The following is a 21,410-nucleotide window of genomic DNA, read 5'->3' as shown; positions in this document are numbered from 1 at the left end:
AGAAAATGGAGAGAAATTGAATGATCTAAAACTAACACCATGGACTATATGGCACCTAAAGGTTTTCTGGAGGAATATTATCAGTAAGAGTTCATGGAGCTGTGTTCTGTTCCCCAGGTTATAAACTCTATGAAATAGCAGTGTTCGTGAATAAAGTTTATGTTGTGCATGCCTAGTCAGTTGTGGTTTTGAATGTATTAAAGGTTATAATCTTCGAGCTCAGTTTTGAGGCCTATATGAACATTCATTTCAGGGTATTTAAGTATATTCTAATAGTTTCATTTTTAGCTTTTAATTCATTAAGAGACACTTTTGCCTTATTATAGAGACTTAATCTTATTAAATGTATTCATAAAAACTTGATAGGTCACTAAGTTTGCTTGGGTTATTCTAGTAAATCTATGCTTGGGTTTATTAATGAAGAGGCAAAAAACTGCTCTGATAAGTTAGAAATAAAAATCTTCTGAGACTTTTTAGAGAAAAAGTCTAAGACAGCAAATGAGAAGTGTCATGTTGGTTTGCCATTTCTGTGTTCTGTTAATGATGGCCTATGCTAGGCTGGAGTCCAGAACTCAAAAGTGAAAGTGACAGGTACGGGAGATTTGGTATTTTTTGTCTAGGAGCCTCCTTCCTGACAAAATTTAAAGTATAGGTGACTTTGCCTGCAAAGCACTTTTTCCTTCATTTTCTACTGAATGATGTGGTAGAGAAAATTTGAAAATAAATTTATGTAGATCTTTTAAATAATTGGACAAACACTAATCTCCTACCACTCTGCTTGGCTCAGGGAAGGCATTTTAAAATGGGAGAAAAGGATTTAAAATGGATAATCTTCCAATCCTTTCCAGCACCTGCTTTTTTCTTCAACTTCTTTTTCTCTTCACTTTGGATTTTTATATTAAAGTGTTTTTATTTGGCGTGAGGTGTTCTAAATGGTGGTCAGAAGATAAAATCTATTCCTGCTAAATCTCCACAGCTCTGTCCTTTACTTTAGTATTGATAAGTATATTTCAAATGCACAACACTTACAGTCAGTGTATAGACAACTATATATACCGGTTCCTTCAGGAAATTTCTGTTTCAGACTTCATCTTACTATGCAGAGATAGTCAGTGTTTGACACTGTAAGAAACTACTAGATTTGTACTATTTATGCTGAGTACCCTCTTACTTACACATGTATAGTTAGCATTTTAAAGTGATGGTTATTTTTTAACCTTATTCTTGGTTTGTTTTAATGTTGCAGTGATTAGTGTTATACAGGATAATATGTTTCTTTTATAGTTTAAAGGTGTAAATGCAACATTTAGGTGGTTGAATCATCATCATCTCCTTCAATCATGCCTCTCTTTTTTCTTTTCTATTTTAAAATATAGGCAGTAACATTTTCCGTAGTTTTACTTTTCCATATGCCTTTTTAAAAAAATTGCCTCAGAAATGATAGACAATTCTGCTACTATGTCAAACCCTATTTTCTAGTCTCCTCGCTCAATGTCCAAAATGTTGTACAAGCTTAATTTTGGGTGCCATATTTAATTAGCACACAACACTTTTTTATGGTAGTCAGTTCTAATACATGGTCCATGTCTTTCAATTTCTTAAAGAATTAATCATTTGCTCTATGGGAGTACATCCATATCCTTATTTGGAAAACAAATTTTACGTATTCTGAAGCATATTTTTTTTAAGCTCCAAAGTTAGAGGGACAGACAATTCAGCATGAAAACTATTATTTACACAAATATTATAAGTGAATGTTTCATCTTACATTTGCGTAATGATAATACTTGAATTGTTTCTTTATCAGTCTCTGCCAAGAATTTTTATCTGGTTAAAAGTGAAAACCTCATGGAATTTATAAATTAACAGCCTGTGTTGTTCTATAATTTGTAAGGAAAAATAGGTAATTCTTTGTTAAGTAAAATGACTGAGCGTTTGAATTTGCACATAATTATAATTTTAAAATTCTTACCTGAATTTTAATATGTTAAAACTGATATTTTAATGTTTTTGAAGGAATTTATGACAGTTGGATGAGGTAAGTTAGTTAAATTGATTTGAAAGCTTAAGATGAACTTTGTGATTTTCTAAGTTGGGTAGAAGCTTTTAAGGAACTGGAAATACATTTTTTTCTTACATGAAAAGGATGGTAGTTTGGCGATAGCTCTACCACGTTTTAAGAATTTTTAATGTTAATAAACATTCATTAAAGGAAAAGACACTGTTAGTAAATAATTATATGCTGTGTCAGAATGGATAGCAACTATATACGTTGTTTGGAAAATTGGTATAATTTGTTGTAAATCTTAGATTGGCGTCTTGCTGAATTTTATTAGCTAAGGAGTAGTACAGAAAGTTTTTTCAGATTTGAGAAAGAGAGGGTGAAAAACATCCCAGGTTTGAACTCTTTGTTGTCAATACAATATTGTAGTTATAATTGCGAAGATGAGACATAGGAAGAGACATATCTGTTCTTACTACTATCTAGACCTCATTTGGTCTTAACATTGTGACATTTGATGGAAAAAAATCAGATGGTAGAAGGGAAATTGAAAATCTTTTCTCATTCATGTGAAGAAAATAAATTGGAAAGTTACAAGCAAAATAAGTATTGCTACCAGTAATCTGTGTTGTGTTCCCCACCCCCCCAGTGGAAGATACAGGAATCAAGTATTTGCTAAAATTAGTAATTGTACTTCATTTTGTCTGACCGATTGAAATGCCATGGATTTGCACAAATGCCTGGTCATATAATTATGACTCAGTTTAGGATTTTTTTCTGTTTTTTTTTTTTTTAAGTAAATGGACAGCTGATTTATTCTTTTTTCTTTTTTAAGGAATCTAGGTAAAAATGGCTTGTCTAACAGTAGCATTTTGTTGGATAAATGCCCACCTCCAAGACCACCATCTTCACCATATCCTCCCTTGCCAAAGGACAAGTTGAATCCACCTACACCTAGTATTTATGTGAGTCTGAATTGACTAAAAATCAGTCAAACCAGTATTTGCACCTGTCTGTCTTTCATAAATCCTTTAAATTAATACAGATACCCTTTAGGAAATGTTAGTGTTATTGGCAGTACCATGAATATTTTGGGAGAAAATTGCTTTCAAAAAGATTTTATAAATGACTTCATAGCCATTAAATATGATTATGTTAGAATAATGAGAAATGCTTTTTACTGCCGTACTTTTGAGCAATATTAGGCAAAAGTTACCTAAAAGGGTAACTCTTTTAGTAAACTGGGTTTAAATCTTCCTTCTACTGGTTGGATGGACCTTAATGTTAATTCTGTTCTGTATATCTATCAAAAGAAAAAAAGAGTTTGTCATCTATCTTCAAAAGAGTGTTTCGAGAACATAGAATGTTGTAGATGTATATCACTAAAAGGCTTAGTAAGTTAAAATGTTTAAAACTGGATGTAATTTTTACTTCATAGAAGTTTAGACATCTGATTATCAGGAAGGTGATAGGCATTCAATCAAAGTAATTCCTATTTTTGTTTTTCTCAGATCGCTCCTCCTACCGCATTTCCTTCCATCTTCCCACTTCTACCCCAAATTTAAAAAAAAAATTAGTGTATGTATAAAGTTAGGGCAATGTACTTAGAATGTTCTAACATTTATAAAATGATACTTGAGTTTGTTTTGGAAATTCGGCCCTTTTGCCATATAGAGCGCGAATGATAGCAGTCTTTCCTCTAACCAATAGTTACTGATCCCTTACTGTATAAGGGAAACACTGGAACCGACATGTAATAAAACTTTTTAATTGAGACCCGAGGGGAAAATATACAAACTTAAAATCTGTCTTAGAAATCTTCTTCAGCCTGCTTGCTCTTTGATAAAATTTTTAAAAAACATTTTGATTTCTTTTTAAACTGTTTTCCTCCTTTTTGTTACGATTTTTAAAAAAGTATATCATATAAAATGTACTATCCTAACCATTTCTTTTTTTGTCTTTTTGAGACAAGGTCTCACTATGCAGTTCAGGCTTTCCTTGAGCTCACTTTGTAGCCCAGGCTGGTCTTGAACTCGCAAAGATCCTCCTGCCTCAGCCTCCCGAGTGCTGGGATTACAGGCGTGCACCACCATGCCCTGCCTCCATCCTAACCACCCATCCCCAGAACTTTGTATTTTGCCAAACTCTGCCTATTAAACAAATCTCCCTTCCCCTCCCCTCAGTTCCTGGGAATTGTTATTGCATTTTCTGCTTCTATGAAATTGAGTACTTTAGATACCTTAAACCGGTGGAATCACACGGTGTTTTGTTTTGGGTTTTTTTGTTCGTTTGCTTTTCTCTTTTCTTCCAGTATTTGACTTTTTGTGACTGTCTTATTGAGCATAGTGTCCTCAGGGTTCATGCATGTTGTAGCATGTGTTCCTTTTTCAGGTTAAATAATATTTAAAGCACTTTGATTTTGAAATTTAATGTAAATTTTGTTTCTCCCACATACCTTAAAATATGATGGACAAGAGAAAGGTATATGGTTACTATCTAACCACAAATGGAATCAAAGCATGTAATAAAATATTGTAAAATATAAAGTGGAAATTTAAACACAAAATACATTAATTTTGGTAGAAATGAACTTGGGTCATAATATTTAACTAAAAGTTCTTTTTCTGGAAGCTAACCACATACTTTAATTTTACAGTTGGAAAATAAACGTGATGCTTTCTTTCCTCCATTACATCAATTTTGTACAAATCCAAACAACCCTGTTACAGTAATACGTGGCCTTGCTGGAGCTCTTAAGTTAGGTAAGCCTTAAATTTAAAAACTTACCTTTTAGCTTTTAGCTTTTAAAGCACTGACAGATACTTTTATTTTTCCATTTTAACTTTTTCCTGCTTGAAAGAGAGAGAAAACTTTTTAAAATTTATGATTTGAATATATGATGATGATGATAATGATACTGGTTACTGATGATTCTGTGAAATTTAGCTTTTATTTTGATCGAACTATTTTAGGTTGACTAATTGAAGAAGTGGGTTTTTTTTGTTTTTCGTTTTTTTTTGTTTGTTTGTTTTTTGCCTTTTTGAGACAGGGTTTCACTGTGCAGTTCAGGCTGGCTTTCAATTCACTTTGTAGCCCAGGCGGGCCTCAAACTCATAGCAATCCTCTTGCCTCAGCCTCCTGAGTGCTGGGATTATAGGCATGTGCCACTATACCCAGCTTAATTGAAGAAATTTTGAATATAAAATGTAAATGAAACTTGATGCTACTAATATATACCATAGCCCCATAAGTATTTCCTAGCATTGATAGAAGTTAAATAAGTGAAATTTGGGATGATTTCTTGCTCTATTGGGATGGCATGACAATTAGGTAGGTCCAGGGATTCAGTGTATGATTCTGCAAACTCAGGACGTAGCTCAGAGTATGTAGAGGACCTGATTTACTTGTTGTAGGGGAACTGGATGAAGTGCTGTGAAAGGCTTTCCCCTTTTCTTAAATGGGAGGGGCACTTTAAAGCATTACTCTAAATGCAGTGTTTATTTGCTACTTTTATTTATTTGTGAAGACCTGGGACTCTTCTCTACTAAAACTTTGGTGGAAGCTAATAATGAACATATGGTAGAAGTAAGGACACAGTTGTTGCAACCAGCAGATGAAAACTGGGATCCCACTGGAACGAAGAAAATCTGGCATTGTGAAAGTAATAGATCTCATACTACCATTGCTAAATATGCACAGTATCAGGCCTCTTCATTCCAGGAATCATTGAGAGTAAGTATTTACTTTCTGAAGATTGTTATACGGATTTAAAGGGTTTTTTTGTTTTGGATTTTTTTTTTTTTTTTGAGTTTTGAAAGAATGCATTACTTTTGTAAGCATTTCATTACTTGATGTTATGTAAAATACTTTATAAATGCTATCCAGTTTGCTCTTGGTAAATTCCAAGTAAATCTATTAGATTTCCTTTTGGTGAAATAGAATTATTGTCTATCTCAATATATCCTTCATTTTTGGGGCGTTTCTGTTTAGAGCAGAGTTTCTTAACTCTAGCACTGTTGACATTTGGGGATGAATAATTCTTTGTTCTGGGGTCTGTCCTATGTGTTAAGGATAGTTAGCATCTCTGACCTCTCAAAAAATACGTGCCAGCATGCTAAATATTCCCTGGAGGGTAAAATTGTCCCTGGGTGAGAAACACTGATTTAGAGGATAAAGCATCTCTTAAGTTTGCCTTGTGTTTATAGAATCCCTCATCTTTGTTCCATTATTATCTTCTGCTGGATTATTATTATCTGATAACTCTTTTAGAAAGCATTAGTGTCCTTCCTACCAATCTTAGTCCATAAAGATAAAGCTGAAGGAAGAGGCAGACATTTAAAAGAATTATTTTAAAATGTATGGAAAAATTTAAAACAACTTTGAAAGTAAGCAGGCTTATTCTTAAAAAATCTACAGAGGCACTTCAGCAGTAAAGCTAAAATCCTCTACCACTATAATGATAACTGTGAATTCTCCTACAAAGTGAACTAAAACACCCACTGAAATGAGTCCATTAAATGTAGTTCTGAAATGCATGTGTACACTGTCTTTCATGTACCCTACAGTTGACGTTTAATATATGGCTGAAAATCTTTATAATTTGTAATTAATTAGATTTGCTGTTTCTCAAAAATTCTGAGTTCACATTTTTTAAATCAAAGGCAGCCTTTGTACCTATAAATAGATGTAATGCCTGTAAATAGGTAAGTTGTGTTCCTTTCTTACTATCACTCTATATCCTACAAAGAAATTAGTAGAATCTGTCCTGCAACTTTCATGAGTTACAATGAATGCATTGTACATATAGAAATTTGTACTTTAAAATTTTAAGATATTTTAACTGCACAGTAATATTATGACCAGAATGGGATAAATAAGTACGATTGAAAGAATTTCGAAGGAAGATTTGGAGAAAGAGTTGTAAAAGCAAAGATAATAAGACGCAGGATACTTAAATACGAAGGGATCTATAACAAAAGGAAGGATTGTTTTTTAGTATACTTTGAGGCCTGGGCCAGGATTTGAAAATTTTCACAAATATTCAGAAATCATACATTTAAAGGGAAAGAAGCCAAAATGTTAGTAAGTATTGCCGGCTTAGAAAACATAGGATAGTGCTAGGAGCTACCACATCTATGACACAGGAATTGTAAATAAAAGTAATATTTACATTGAAAAACACTTATATTTATCCAGCCTGAATGTTTTAATCATTTGTGTAATCCATTGTGATATAATGGTTTAACTCAGGAAGAATGTCTTCCATTTCCCGTAAACAAGAATAGAAAGCATCATACATTCCACTCGTCTATGTCCATTGCTATGTATATGTGCATGCACCTGTGCTAGATTACTTAGAACAGTTATACTCCAAGTAGAGGCACCTCAGCTGTCTTGAAGTTTTCTCTCTTGAACATGGGGCAAGCATGAAAACCTAATAGTAGAACTTTGTGGCTGGTAGAAAGTTTGGATACCTTATCAAGGAGATTTGACTTTTCTTGGGTCTTTATTTAATGGGGGCTTTGAACAAATTTTCATGTGTAAGAGGCCTGTAGAAGGTTATTTTCAAAACAGATAATACCATTCAATCTACATGTGAACTTTTTTTAAGTTATATGATGGAAAGGATAGCCAATTGTGGAATACTAAGCTAAAATACTTTTTATCTTAATCTATAGGAAGAAAATGAGAAAAGAAGTCACCATAAAGACTATTCAGATAGTGAATCTACATCTTCAGATAAGTAAGTCATTCTTAATGTCCACTTAGTATTTCTGTTTAAAAGGGTATATTTTTAATATTGTGTCTCTCTTTCTAAGTTCTGGGAGAAGGAGGAAAGGACCCTTTAAAACCATAAAGTTTGGGACCAACATTGACCTGTCTGATGACAAAAAGTAAGTCCTTATACTAATATTTCTGTGAACATATGCAAAGAAATATCCTTTTTAAGCTTGAGAATTGTCTGACATTTCCCTTTGTGTCATTCCTTGTCATTTTTATCAGTCGAGGAGATTATGCTACTTTTGCTAGTTTACAATTAAATTGTTCTTCGACTTAAAACCTTGTACAGTTGTTATTAAGACCCCAACTTTATGCTAACTACACAACCATGAGATTATATTTTTATTATATGAAAAAAAATTATTTAAAAATACATATTTATATAATTATCCAAATACAAAAATAGAATGTCAGTTATTTTCCATTCATTTACTTGTTCCACAGTTTTTGTGCCTCTTTTCATTGGGGAATTTTCTTTGGGAAATTTTTAAAAATTTAAGCACTCCAGTATTACCTATGCAAAAGTATAATATTTACAGATCTGACTGGAACACAAAAATTTGAATAAATGGTTAATTTACACAAGTATTTGTAGCAGGGTGTCACTGTTGATCTGTTTTATTGCAGGTGGAAGTTGCAGCTACATGAGCTGACTAAACTTCCTGCTTTTGTGCGCGTCGTATCAGCAGGAAATCTTCTAAGCCACGTTGGTCATACCATACTGGGCATGAACACAGTTCAACTATACATGAAAGTTCCAGGCAGCAGAACACCAGGTAGTTTTTATGAATTAACATTTCATACAATGGAAAAATAGAATTAACAGCTGGGCATGGTGGCACACACCTGTAATCCCAGCACTCAGGAGGCTGAGGCAGGAGACTTGCCACAAGTTCAAGGCTGGCCTGGGCTACATAGGGAGACCTTGTCTTAACCCCTACCTCCCCCTGCAGTAGAATTAAAAAATGAAATATGTCAAAGAAACCAGAATCTTTCCATTTAAAATGAATAAAACCAAAAGGAGTATTCCATTAGAACATTAGACAGGGATCAGATTATTAAGATTTTTCTTTTTTGTTATCTTTTTAAATATAATAGCTCAGAAACAATAATGATGATTTGATCCATAAAGGAGTCATTGGAACATTCTTAAGAAAATAGGCCCCTGTGGCCTAAAGACTTTGTTGTTGATCTCATCTACCACAGAGACTGACATGTTATATCATAACTTAATGCAGTGATGGTGAACCTTTTAGAGCTTTCAGTGGTACAAACACCTCATTGTGGCATGTGTGCCATAGGTTCGCCACCACTGACTTAGTGTATCTGTATGTATATAATAGTTTTGTAAAACAATACATTTTCTAATGTATCCCATTCTATTTTATGTAAAAAAAGGAAGCGTAGGTTACAGTCCTCTAATTGGGTTGCCACTCACAAATTAAAAAACACTTGAGATATTGCTAGATATGTCCTGGTATTGAGTCTGGACTTGGTTACTAACTGGATTTGTACTTTAGCAAGTCACATTCTTTCTTTAGGTCCTATTCTTCATTTTTCAAACAAATTGCTTTGTTTTTAGTCTTCAGATTTCTATCCTACATTAATATACCATCTTCTTTTTGCTCCCTTGCATTCACATGAAATTTTATAGAGTAATGTTTAAAGTATTTATCATTTGCTGAACCTTGGCAATTAAGAGAGAAGTGATGGTTACTAGTCAGTTATACTAGTGTCTGTGAGCTACATAACTCCCTCCGCCTCTTCAGTTTTTTACTTGAAGCAGCAATGGCTTGAAGACCAGACTGTGTCCTTCTTTGTCACCTTCTTAAGGAATTGTAACTTAAGAGTTATTTCAAAACAGGGCTATGCTGTTTCTCGGTCACCTAGTTCAGTGGTTCTGAGCTCTGGCTGCTCATTTAAATCTCCTGATAAGCTTTGTAAAAATATATAACTGATCTCTGGGGATTGAGGTCCAAGCATGAGTATTATTAAACAAATGACAGCAAAAAATGTTCCTCAGGGGGTTCTGATGTACAGACAGGATTAGAACCGTTGGTTGTAGTTTTTATTATCAGGCAGTTTGAAGCCCAATTCTGTGATAGTTTATTCGTAGATAAAGTAGAATGAATTCTGGAATAAATGGTAGAACTATGTTCTAATCGCTACTCCATCATTAGACATCAGCATAGCTGTTGAACAAGCCATTTGAAATTACTGGTTTTCTTTTATATATATATATTTTTTTTTTTGGTTTTTCTCCGGTACCGGGAGCCGAACTCACGACCTTGCGCTTGCCAGGCAGGCGCTTTTGCCGCTGAGCTAAACCCCCAGCCCCTCTTTTATATTTAATATTAGTTATTTTTAGCTTCATTTCAGTTAAAATCTCCAATCCAATTTAAATTATTTTGTGCAAATAACATCCTGCAGTCAGAAAAAAATCCCCTTTTCTTTATAAGTCTAAGTAAAGAGCAAACAATAGATTACTTCTTTGTCAGTTGTCCCTGGGGTTTTTTGTTTGTTTGGATAGCATACGTTTTCCTAATGTCCTGTGTTACCTTTAACAGCTCTCTGAAGAATTTCTTTAGGCTAGTGGTTCCAAACAGAAAAATAATGTAAATCATATGTTGTTGAAAATTTTTTGGTAGTCATGTTAGGGTAAAAAGATAGGTGAAATTAATTTTAACCCATTATATCCAAAATTATTTCAACATGTAGTGAATGTAAAGTGGCAGAGACTTCACATTTCTTTCACACGAAGTCTTTGAAATCTCGTGTATACTGTGGAATTACTGCATATTTCAATTTACATTTTAAGTGGTTATTATGTTGGACAATACATTCTTATAAGAAATTTTTTATAGTTTAATCAGTACAGTTCAGTTTTAAAACATTATGTTGAGTACTTTGTTACAGAGTAAACACTTTGTTCCTAGAGTTGCAGAGATAAATATAACCACTCTCTGTTTTAATAGACTTGAAGGTCAGACATAAATGCTTTAAACTACAAAGATACTTTCAGGTTCTACCCTAGGAGATTTTTATTTACATGGTGGGGTCTAAGTATCTCTAATTTTAGTTAGAGCAAATTATACTTATCATTCCATGTTATGGACACTTCTGACCATTTATCTATAATAAGTAACAGTAATAAGTACTGAGAGACGTTGAGCTGCTTGTCCTGATAAAGCTCTGAGGTAGGGGAAAGGCTCCTTGCATCTGTCCTTTGGGGAAACCCCAGTTAGGTCAAAATGGACAAATACAATTCCTTGGGAATAAAGTCTACTTTCCTCCTTCAAGAACCAGGGACACTCATATCAGGAACATAGACTTTAACTCCACAACCCTACCACTGATGAGGGTAGGGTGAAGATAAGTTAAAAGTACTACAAACACCTACCAGATTTAAGTCACCTTTCATTCATCAAGAGTCTCCTTGGTTACTGTCTCCTGGAGTTCAGCAAAGTTGATTCTGACAGTTTTAGCTAGAGTTTTTTGTTCTTTTTTAAAAAATATTTCTGGAGAGGGACAGACTTTCAGAGTTCTGTGCTCTGTATTTCTGCTGACTCCAATCCCTAGAGTGTTGTATTTTGAAAATTAGGTTTCTTCTCTTCCAATGTCCTAATATTCCTTGTGATAAATGGAGAGTAGTAATTCATAAGAGAAAAATAGTAATGGCATTTATGATCACTAATATTTGTTATTTACCATAGTTAGACACTATATTAAACATTTGTTACTTCATTGATATTCAGAACAGCCCAGTGATTTCATAGAATTGTTATGTGCTCTTACATAAGAGGAAAATGAGTCAGAAAGTTTTGAAAACTTGTCCAAGCTCATGTAATGACTAGGCCAAGGAACCTTGCTCCAGAGCCTAAACCAATGATGGCAAACCTTTTAGAGCTTTCAGTGATGCAAACAGCCCACTTCGACACATATGCTGTAGGTTCCCTAACACTGTGTAAACTGTTAAGTATGATTTTTAGTGCCTTCCATGGAAGCCTTTACTGAATGAGTTAGGAGTTAACCGAAATTCAGCTCAAAAATCAGCCTTGACACAAAAATGCTGCATGATAAGAACTGAATACCACTAGAATGTTCTCTGTTGAACATTTGTAAGGTTTTGTTTCTAAAGGCACATTATTCTATATAATTTATAGTTTGCTAATTAATTTCTTTCTTTTTCACATGCTAGGTCATCAAGAAAATAACAACTTCTGTTCAGTTAACATAAATATTGGCCCAGGTGACTGTGAATGGTTTGTTGTTCCTGAAGGTTACTGGGGTGTTCTGAATGACTTCTGTGAAAAGTAGGTTTGCAAATTAAATTTTCTTTAAACAAAATTATTAGAAAACAGTAATTAGAAAAAGACAACTTATCAAACTTGGTATCCTAAAGAATATATAGCCAGTTTTTACTTACAATTCATCAGAAAATTTATTTTAAATGATTTCATTCCAACTTATTACATGTTATTGAAAATGCTTTAGGATTCATATTTTATGAAACTACTTCATAAAATAGTAGTAGTTATGAATTTAGAGAATAAAAAGATTGAGTTAATGCTTTATTTTTAAAATGATGCATAAATACTTATACATTTGAAAGATTTGTGTCCCAAGAAAAATGATGTAATTGTAAATGGTTTTTGGAGATGGAAGTGCTGTAGCTGAGCACCCTCAAAATTGACTGTTGGTCTTTGCCCTATCATCATGGTGTAAATTCTTTTTAAGACCACCAACTTTTCCTATAAAGGAATTTTATAAAATTTAATTAACTACTTCAGATTTTGTTTTAGCTAATGGAAGTATATATAGAGTGGAACTGACAGTTCCTTAAGATACTAGCAGTAGCTGTCATTTTTATTTGTGTCTTTTATTAAGGAGTACTTGGAAAATTTTTATCAGTTTAAATTTAGTTACTTAGAACCTCATTTCTTTTTTCTAAAAAGTATTCTATTATGTAATCACCTTATATTTTCATTTAGTAATAGCATAGGAAATTCTCATGGGATAAAAATTTAAAACAGATTATACACGCAGCTGGTATTATACTTTCATCCCAGTTAGATAAGGTGTGGGGGGGGATGACACACAAAATACATATACGTATATGATTATTCTAATTATATACTATGTACTAACTTGTAATTTCTTACTTTGGCGTAGGGATCTTTGCTGTAAATATTTGCTTAGTTAGCACTTTTATCATAGTTGAAAATACAGGCAAGAGATAATCATCTAATATTGTCTTTACTATTTTCCACATAGGTTTTCTTCAGTATAAGAAAGTCAAGGATAAAGAATTTTAAAGTTTCAAATGTGCTGATGAACTAAGCCAGTCTACTTTAATTTGTACTTTATTATATGGATCAGCAGTCCAGTAGCAGCAGAGAAAGTGTCATGTGGGAAAGCTCCATTGTGTTAGAAAAACACTTTCATTTCTTACATTTTGAGGTAGTAGTTAATATTGTTGCAGCTACACTACAGTGATCCCTGTTCATTATTTCTGAGTAGGGATTGGCTATTTATAGGGTATAGTTCTGTTTCCTATCTAAATGGAGAGGTATCTTGGGAACAAAGATAATTAGAATAGGCAGATGATGTCCAAAAAGCTTGAGTTTAAGGATAATAAAAATATGAAATTAGTGTGAAGGGTTAGATAAATTTAATAACTGAGTTGGAGAAGGAGCACTTGCTGCCTCAGCATTTTGCTGTAATTTTTTTTCTCACATAAAGATGGTTACTTCTGATACTATGTATAGTTTATGATATTAAATAATACATTTTGAAATGATCCTGTTTAGAATATATAAAGCAGCAATGCTTTTTTGATAAATCTGTGGTTTTGTTATAGTTGGTCATTTGGGATTGTTTGCTTGAATGTTTTGTTTGCAGGAGGTGGTGTGGGTTTGTTTGTTTTGATGTTTTGTTTTTTGAGACAGGGTGTCATTCTGTTGTCCTGTCTGCTTGGGCCTTGCCATGAAGCCCAGACTAACTAGCCTTGCACTCACAATCTTCCCGCTGCATACAGCCTCCTGAGTGGTGGGATTATAGGCTTGTGCCACTCTGCCCAGCATTTGTTTTGCTTTTGGATAGAATGTTTTCTCCAATTTTGTGATGGTAACATGTGGGTGAAGTACAGCTAGAATTGATCTTTGTAACTGTTTTTTGCTTTATTATTACAAGCAATAAGTCAGTGCTAATCCCCTTGAAGTTAGGCTGCCATTGGCAGTCTGTTCTAGAATTTTCGAAGAGTAGCTTTGCAATTTTTGAGGGGATGGGGAAAGACTAAAGTTCTGTTTAGATCAGGGGTTGGGAAATTTTTTTCCATGAAGAACCAGATAATAAATATTTGAGGCTTTATAGGTCCTGTGGTCTCTTGTCACAACTGTCTCATTGTAATGCAGAAAGCAGAGATGGTATGTAAATAAATGGGCACTGTGTTCTAAAAGTTTTATTTACAGAAACAGGCACTAGGGCTATGGGACATAGTTGGCCAACCCTTTGTGGAGCTATAAATTTAAGGCAATAAAAACTATTTCAGAGTATACTTTATCACTGGAAATATAGCTCAGCCGCACAAGCACCTGCCTGGCAAGAGCAAGGTCCTGAGTTTGATTCCTGATACCAAAAAAAAAAAAAAAAAATCTAGAAAAGTAGACTTTGTCATATACTTTAGCATAAGACACAAAATTACTTCTTACAGTGTAAGGAAAGGAACATTTCTACTCTGCAAATTCTTCCCCAAAAATATAAAATCTGAAGTAGCTAATTAAAATGTATAAAATTCTCTTTTGGAAAAAGTTGCTACATAGTTTACAAAGTACTTATAAGGATGGAGAATAAGAAAAGGTTGGTTATTAGAACAGATAGAAGAGATACTTCATAATAGGATCTGTAGAGTGGGTCTAAAGTAGATTATTTATTATAATGGTAGTAGTGGTGGTAGTTATGGGTATTTATCCGTGTGTGGTTGTTTTTGATAAAGTTGTTGTAAACTGTATTGTTCATCTGATCATCCAAACCTTACAGAGGCTGACATCTTATCTCCCTTTTTTTCCTTATAATTCAAAAGAGCAACAGTAGAGACCGTTTCTATCTCTTCCTTTCACTCAGATCCTGAGGCAAGTTTTTAGCACGTAAATTGCCATAGCTTTCCTGTTTATAGATTTAGGTAACTTGGTGTCGTTTCATCTTTCATTTTACCTTTTAGGAAGTTCTAGGTACTCTTACGAGTGCAGTTCAATCAAAAATAGTCTTTATTGAAATGAAATTATAAGTTAAAGTATGTGAATGTTACTTCAGAATAGCTTTGGATTTCATTTGGATCTTTGAAAAAGATCAATTTGAGGTAGTAATGCTGATCTTTAGCTACGTAAACCAATATCAACTAATTAATTTTATACTCTATGTAATATAGCAGTTTTTATTGTGTAAGTACTTATTTCATTAAAATGAATGAACATTATTTAAAAACTTTAGACAGTTTCTTCCAGTTTTATAAGGAGCTTATTAAATTACCTCATCCATTTGCACTACTTTTTTCTTATTTCAGAAATAATTTGAATTTCCTAATGGGCTCCTGGTGGCCCAACCTTGAAGATCTTTATGAAGCAAATGTACCAGTATATAGGTTTATTCAGCGACCTGGAGATTTGGTGTGGATAAATGCAGGCACTGTGCATTGGGTTCAGGCTATTGGCTGGTGTAACAACATTGCTTGGAATGTTGGTCCACTTACAGGTATTTTAAAGAATATACTTTTTAAAAAGTTTACTTTATAAAAGCTTACATCTGATAGGTGTATTCTTTATTTGTTCCCTTGAAATGCAACTCACTAAATATTGAAAGATAAGTGTCTCTTTGCATAAAATTTCAATAGTATGAGAAATTAAAATTAACAAATGCAAATCTAAGATGATAGATTTCAGCACATAACACATTTATATATTTATATGCATGGAGGACATACTTTTATAACTTCTAGAGTGCTTAATTTTGTTTTATAGAGGAATCCCTTTATGGGAGTAGAAGTCAAAGTTATTCTTTCAGATTTTTCTTTTATCATGTATATCATGTGAAGAGCCCTATTAAATCAAAATCTGTTTGAATTCTGCTTGCCTTCAGGCAGTGTTGATTTAAAGTTAAAAATATGACCTTTAGAGCCAGACAGACTTGGATTCTAACCAGGACCTGGTTCTTGTCTCTTTGGGCAAGTTATTTCATTTCTCTGGTCCTTTCTTCATCTGTATAATGGAAATAATAAAATTAATAAGGTAATGGTATTGATTAAATGAGATAATGGATAAAAAATTAGCTCAACACAATGCCTGGCACATAGTCATAGGAAGCACTCTTTATGATTTCTACTATTATTATCACCATAATTATCATGAAACATGATAGTGTTTTGTAGTGTTTTGAAGTTTTCAAAATTAGTTTGAAGATATCACCTGAAAGAGTGATAATGATTATATCTTTTGATACTTTGGGTTGTGTTGTAACTGGTTTTTTTTTTTCCTAGCCTGCCAGTATAAATTGGCAGTGGAACGGTACGAATGGAACAAATTGCAAAGTGTGAAGTCAATTGTACCCATGGTTCATCTTTCCTGGAATATGGCACGAAATATCAAGGTCTCAGATCCAAAGCTTTTTGAAATGATTAAGTAAGTGCTTTCTAAAACTACTGTAGTCCCTCTCTTTCTTAAGGAATATTGAATGCTAAATACTTTCTCATCTATAGAATTATGTTGGCATTAAAATAAAATGGTCCAGAAGTCTAGCAAAGGGGCTGGGGATTTAGTTCAGCGGCAAAAGCGCCTGCCTGGCAAGCGCAAGGTCGTGAGTTCGGTTCCCGGTACCGGCGAAAAACCAAAAAAAAAAAAAAACCAAAAAACAGAAGTCTAGCAAAATGTAATATGAAAATCAACGTGTTAAAAATACTTTTCCCTGCTAGGCATAGTGGCACACACCTGTAATCCCAGTACTTGGGAGACTGAGGCATGAGGATCACTGCAAGTTTGAGGCCGGCCTGAGCTACATAGTCAGACTCTATCTCAACAAAACAAAACAAAACAAAACAAAACGAAACAAAACAAAACAAAACTTTTCCCTTCTGAAGAACCCAGTATGGTATGGAAAGCAACAAAGGCATGAATGTTTTTAGACCATTAGATTCACATTCATGTGCTTCTCATTTCTTCTCTGAACCACCAGATTCCCCAGGAGAACTTTAGTTTTAATATTGAAAGTCTTTTTTGTTAGTAACTGAGAGAAAAATAACATCATAAAATAATTACTGTTGCAGAGAAATTTACAGTTAATACAGGAGTTTAACTAAAATGTTTAATTTACTGTTTATCTATCTTATAATCGTCTCTTTTCTTAGTCACTTTGGAGACAATATAATTATATAAATTCTTATCTAGTGCCTTGCTTATAAATTCATATGAAGAAACTTATTTGTTCTCACAGTTTCTATAAATCCATTAAAGGTAAAATTTGCAAACGGTACTGTTGTTTAGCAGTATTTCCCTAAATTCTGTTTTATACTACTATGCCCTCAAAACGTAGAGAATTCTGGTCAAAGAAATATGGGAAATAATGGATTAAATAAAGTCAAACAGGTCCTTTATTTTTGAATTTTACTGTTTATAATATTTTAGATTCTGTATTTGTTGGTGTATTTTTCAAATGGAAAAGAAGTTACAGAGTATTTTCCAGTTATTTGACCAGTGTCTTGAAGATTTGATCTCCTCACAAACTCATTTTGGAGTATGCTGTTTTATGCTCATTAATAAATTTGTTTTAATATTTATATAGTGTTTACTAAGATTAGGTATTTTTTCTGCAGGTATATTAATTTGGTCAACCTGCGTTTTCTTTTTCTTTTCTTTTTCTTTTTTCTTTTTTTTTGGTACTGGGAATCAAACTCATGACCTCAGGCCTGCCAGGCAAGTGCTTATGCCGCTGAGCTACATCCCCGGCTCTCAACCTGCGTTTTCAAAGTACTGTCTTTTGAAAGTAATCCTGGCTTATTAAAATGATTTCTGACATAAGTCCAAAATTTTATTCAGATAAAAATTGTGTGGGCATGGTAACATGGCTGTGAATTATGTTAGTCTTTTGTACTATATCATCTAGTCCTAGGCACAAGGAGTAGGTACAGGGTGACAAAAAGGAACAAAAACCAAGTCATAGCAAATAATGTACAAATTCCTTAAAACACTGAGTCTTAGTTACCATACTGTATCTATATATGTGATTGGCAGTGGGGTGTGTGTGGCTATTTATTCTGTTATATCTCAGAATAGTAAGTTCTGCTATTTTGAGAAAAAAGATGACCTAAAGTCACTGAAGATGTTTAGTAATTTGTCAGTAAACATAAAGTTAAATGCTAATTCAGATCTCCTAAAGATAAAGAGAATGGTATAATATAAAAGCCATTTATATGACAGCTATAAGTTGAAAATGATTCACTATATTTTGGGTAGATCAGATTTTATAATTAGAAAGGATGTCAAGAGGCATTTAGTGAAAACTCTTACTTAATACAGTGACTCTGTTGATAGCACCCATAATTTGTGGTTAGTCAACAACTTCTTGAATAGTCTCTTCATTTCACTGTAATTCTTAAAAGTTCTACACACATTGGCCTAAAATCTACCCGTTGTTTGATCCCAATTCCTTCAATAAATTGGGATTATTACAAAATAAGTCCCATTCAACCATTGTTTGAGAACTCACTGTATATCAGACACCACTGTAGGCACTGAAGGATGCAGCATTACACAACATGAGATCTGTGTCTTCAAGGGGCTTAAATTCTAGTGAAGCAAGACAAAAAGAGACCCTGCAAGCTGGAGGTCTGGATATGAGTAAGGTAAAGTAGAATAGTACTTGGGTGGGAGGAAGTAGGAGTGCTATGTTGCATAACATGGTCAGGGAAAGTATCTGAGAGGGTTTTGTGCTTTGCCCTGAATAGTGAGATAAAGTCAACCAGGCAGAGATCTAGAGATAGACCATTTAAGATCTAGAGGACAAGTGAAGGTGAATTAGGAACAATTTGAACATGGTGATGGGATAAAAAGGTCAGTGTGACTACAGCAGAATGAGAGAAGAGGAGTGGTATTGATAAGCTCAACGAAGTGAGCAGGATTCGTGATTGTACACGGACTTTTAGAACATAGATAGAAAATGTATATATTTATTCTAAACATAGATCATTATTAGAGGATTTTAAGTGGGAGAGGCATAAGTTCCAATTTCAACCTAAGAAAATGGATCTGGTTGCTTTGTAGGAAATAGATTCCAAGAGGCAAGATTAGATATACAAGGGGCAAATGCAAATAGTACAGACCCACTTGGACAGAGATTTGCCTGTGAAGTGGAGAAAAGATATCAAACTACAGACTTGCTAAATTCGCAAAACCTCCTCATAGATTAGGTGGTAGAGTAAGGGAGAAAGGAACCACAGAAAGATTAAAGCCAAAATTTTGTTCTGTCTGCCTTGATCTTATGCAGTTTAAACAGTGCCTACCTCTGTTATCTTTTCCATTCCTTACTCACCCCCTCATACCTGTCATCCTTCCAGACTCCTAGTTTATCATTGCCCCCTTAATATTGTGAAATGCCGGGCATCAATACCTGTATTTGGTATAAAATTGTCCTGTGTTAAAATTAGACAAAATTTGAATGTTTTTCCACTTACAATTACTGATGATAAAATTGTTTCTTACACAGTACTTTTAAAAACTAATATACTTATCCATTCTTCATTTTTATCTGATACTACAAAATATGTAATTATTTGAATCTTGGTTGTATTCCTCATTATATTACAAATTCTGCTCCCAGCTTGAATTGTCACGAGATATGATTAGCAAGTTCCATTTGTCATCATACCAGTTGAAAATGTTAAATCGTAAGTCCAGACCCCTAGGCCTTCCTTTTATAAGCTTCCTTTTTAAAATGCAGCCATTCAGCCAGTGCTAAAAATGTGCTTCTCTCCAGCTAACGTGTTGCGGACCGAATGCAAGCCTAGGGCCAGGCACTGAGGATTTATAAGTATCTGTTCTAGGTTCTGTTAGTACGTATAAATAAATAGCCTGAAAGAAGTAGTGTATAGTGATAAAACCACTGGAGTCTTTGCAGCCCACAGAGTCTAAGAAGGCCTTTTAAATTGTGTGCTTTAGAGAGGAATGTATTTTGTGTGAAGGATGAAAATGCACAGGTAGGGAGAGGAGAAAGGAATAGAACCTAAAGCCAGCTTAAAACCAAACTCTTGCACAATCAGGAAACTGCCTCAGTTTATCCATAAAATAATAGTATAAATACATACCATATCTGAGTGAAAGAGTGAATCTCTTGCTGGATGTGGTAGCACACGCCTGTAGCCTATAATCCCAGCACCCAGAGGCTGAGGCAGGAGGATTGCTGCAAGTTTGAGGCTGGCCTGGGCTACAAAGTAAGCTCAAGGCCAGCCTGAAATGCATAGTGAAACCCTGTCTCAAAAAGACCAACAACAACAACAACAACAACAAAAATGAATCTCTTTTCTTTAGTTGAGTACGGGGCAAAATAGTTGACTTTGTGGAAAAGTCATGTTGTATGACAAACACTGATCTTTGACTACTGTAATCATACTCAGCATGGTAAGCTGCTTACACTCTGAAAGGTTCAGGGGAACCCTGACTCTAGAAGAAAAGCAAATGCGTACTCCAGGTGATCTTCCGCTCTTATTTTCTCCCTAGCACCTACTCCCTTGGTCCCCTCCTCTGACCTCCTTCCCTACCATGTGTTTGCATGAACTTAAAGACATATACAACTCTGCTGCATATATGTTGATAACAGTGTGCATTTTGGCTTGAGAGAAATGTGTGATGAACAGTAGAATAAGACAGAGTTGTAAGTGTTGGCTAGAAGCACACCATGCTTTATATTCCAAGCTTGAAAGACTTACTCTGTTGCAGAGCACTTGGTAGGATTGTTAACTTTATGGTCTAATTTTGATTTCAAAATGATCTTTCTAGCTGTTAAGTGAATACAGTAACTTTTGCTTCCTAGGAGAATGGAGTGAATCACAGATCTTTTGGGTTTTTAAATCTGGCTTATAGATGATGCAGTAATAATTCTAGTTAATTAATTGAGCTTGATACTTAGCCAAGTACTGAGCATGGTGCTTCCCATACTATATCACAGTTATTCTTCACAGCATCCCAAGGTCAGTCAGTTGGTTCCAGGTAGAGTGAGGATTCAAAACTATATTTGTCATATGTGAAAGCACTTGAATGAGTCTATGGTACATGACTTCATTTTGGTACAAGCTTGAGCAGCCAAAAAACTAAAACTGGTCAGTCATGGTGGCGGCACGTCTGTAATCCCAGCACTCAAGAGGCTGAAAAGCAGCAGTATTGCTGCAAATTCAAGGCCAGCCTGGGCTACGTAGTGAATCCAATGCCATCTTAAAGTGCATAGCAAGACCCTGTCTCAAAATCAAACAAAAATGCGAGTCAATTATACTATTAGGGTCTCTTAGTTCATTGAAAAGGAAGGTTTGTGCTAATACTGATAGGAGAAATTTTTGTGCCCATATCTTGTACCCTGAGCAACTACTTTAAAG

General features: G+C 34.2%; 1 protein-coding gene across 5 annotated transcripts in view; it reads left to right on the top strand.

Moving 5' to 3' along the window:
• Kdm6a (lysine (K)-specific demethylase 6A) overlaps positions 1 to 21,410 on the top strand; it is a 195,483-nt gene that overhangs the window by 160,093 nt on the left and 13,980 nt on the right. For all 5 annotated transcript variants that reach the window (XM_005408989.2, XM_005408987.2, XM_005408986.2 and 2 more), the window contains 9 exons: positions 2,838 to 2,967; positions 4,659 to 4,764; positions 5,529 to 5,734; positions 7,681 to 7,745; positions 7,822 to 7,896; positions 8,411 to 8,559; positions 11,982 to 12,096; positions 15,345 to 15,532; positions 16,314 to 16,455. In XM_005408989.2, coding sequence (XP_005409046.1) covers positions 2,838 to 2,967; positions 4,659 to 4,764; positions 5,529 to 5,734; positions 7,681 to 7,745; positions 7,822 to 7,896; positions 8,411 to 8,559; positions 11,982 to 12,096; positions 15,345 to 15,532; positions 16,314 to 16,455 — 1,176 coding nt within the window. The remainder of the gene's footprint in view (positions 1 to 2,837; positions 2,968 to 4,658; positions 4,765 to 5,528; positions 5,735 to 7,680; positions 7,746 to 7,821; positions 7,897 to 8,410; positions 8,560 to 11,981; positions 12,097 to 15,344; positions 15,533 to 16,313; positions 16,456 to 21,410) is intronic.

This window comes from Chinchilla lanigera, unplaced genomic scaffold, assembly GCF_000276665.1.
Source record: "Chinchilla lanigera isolate Chin_1 unplaced genomic scaffold, ChiLan1.0 scaffold00115, whole genome shotgun sequence".
NCBI classification, from domain to species: Eukaryota; Metazoa; Chordata; class Mammalia; order Rodentia; family Chinchillidae; genus Chinchilla; species Chinchilla lanigera.
This window is presented reverse-complemented; position numbering and strand designations above follow the sequence as displayed.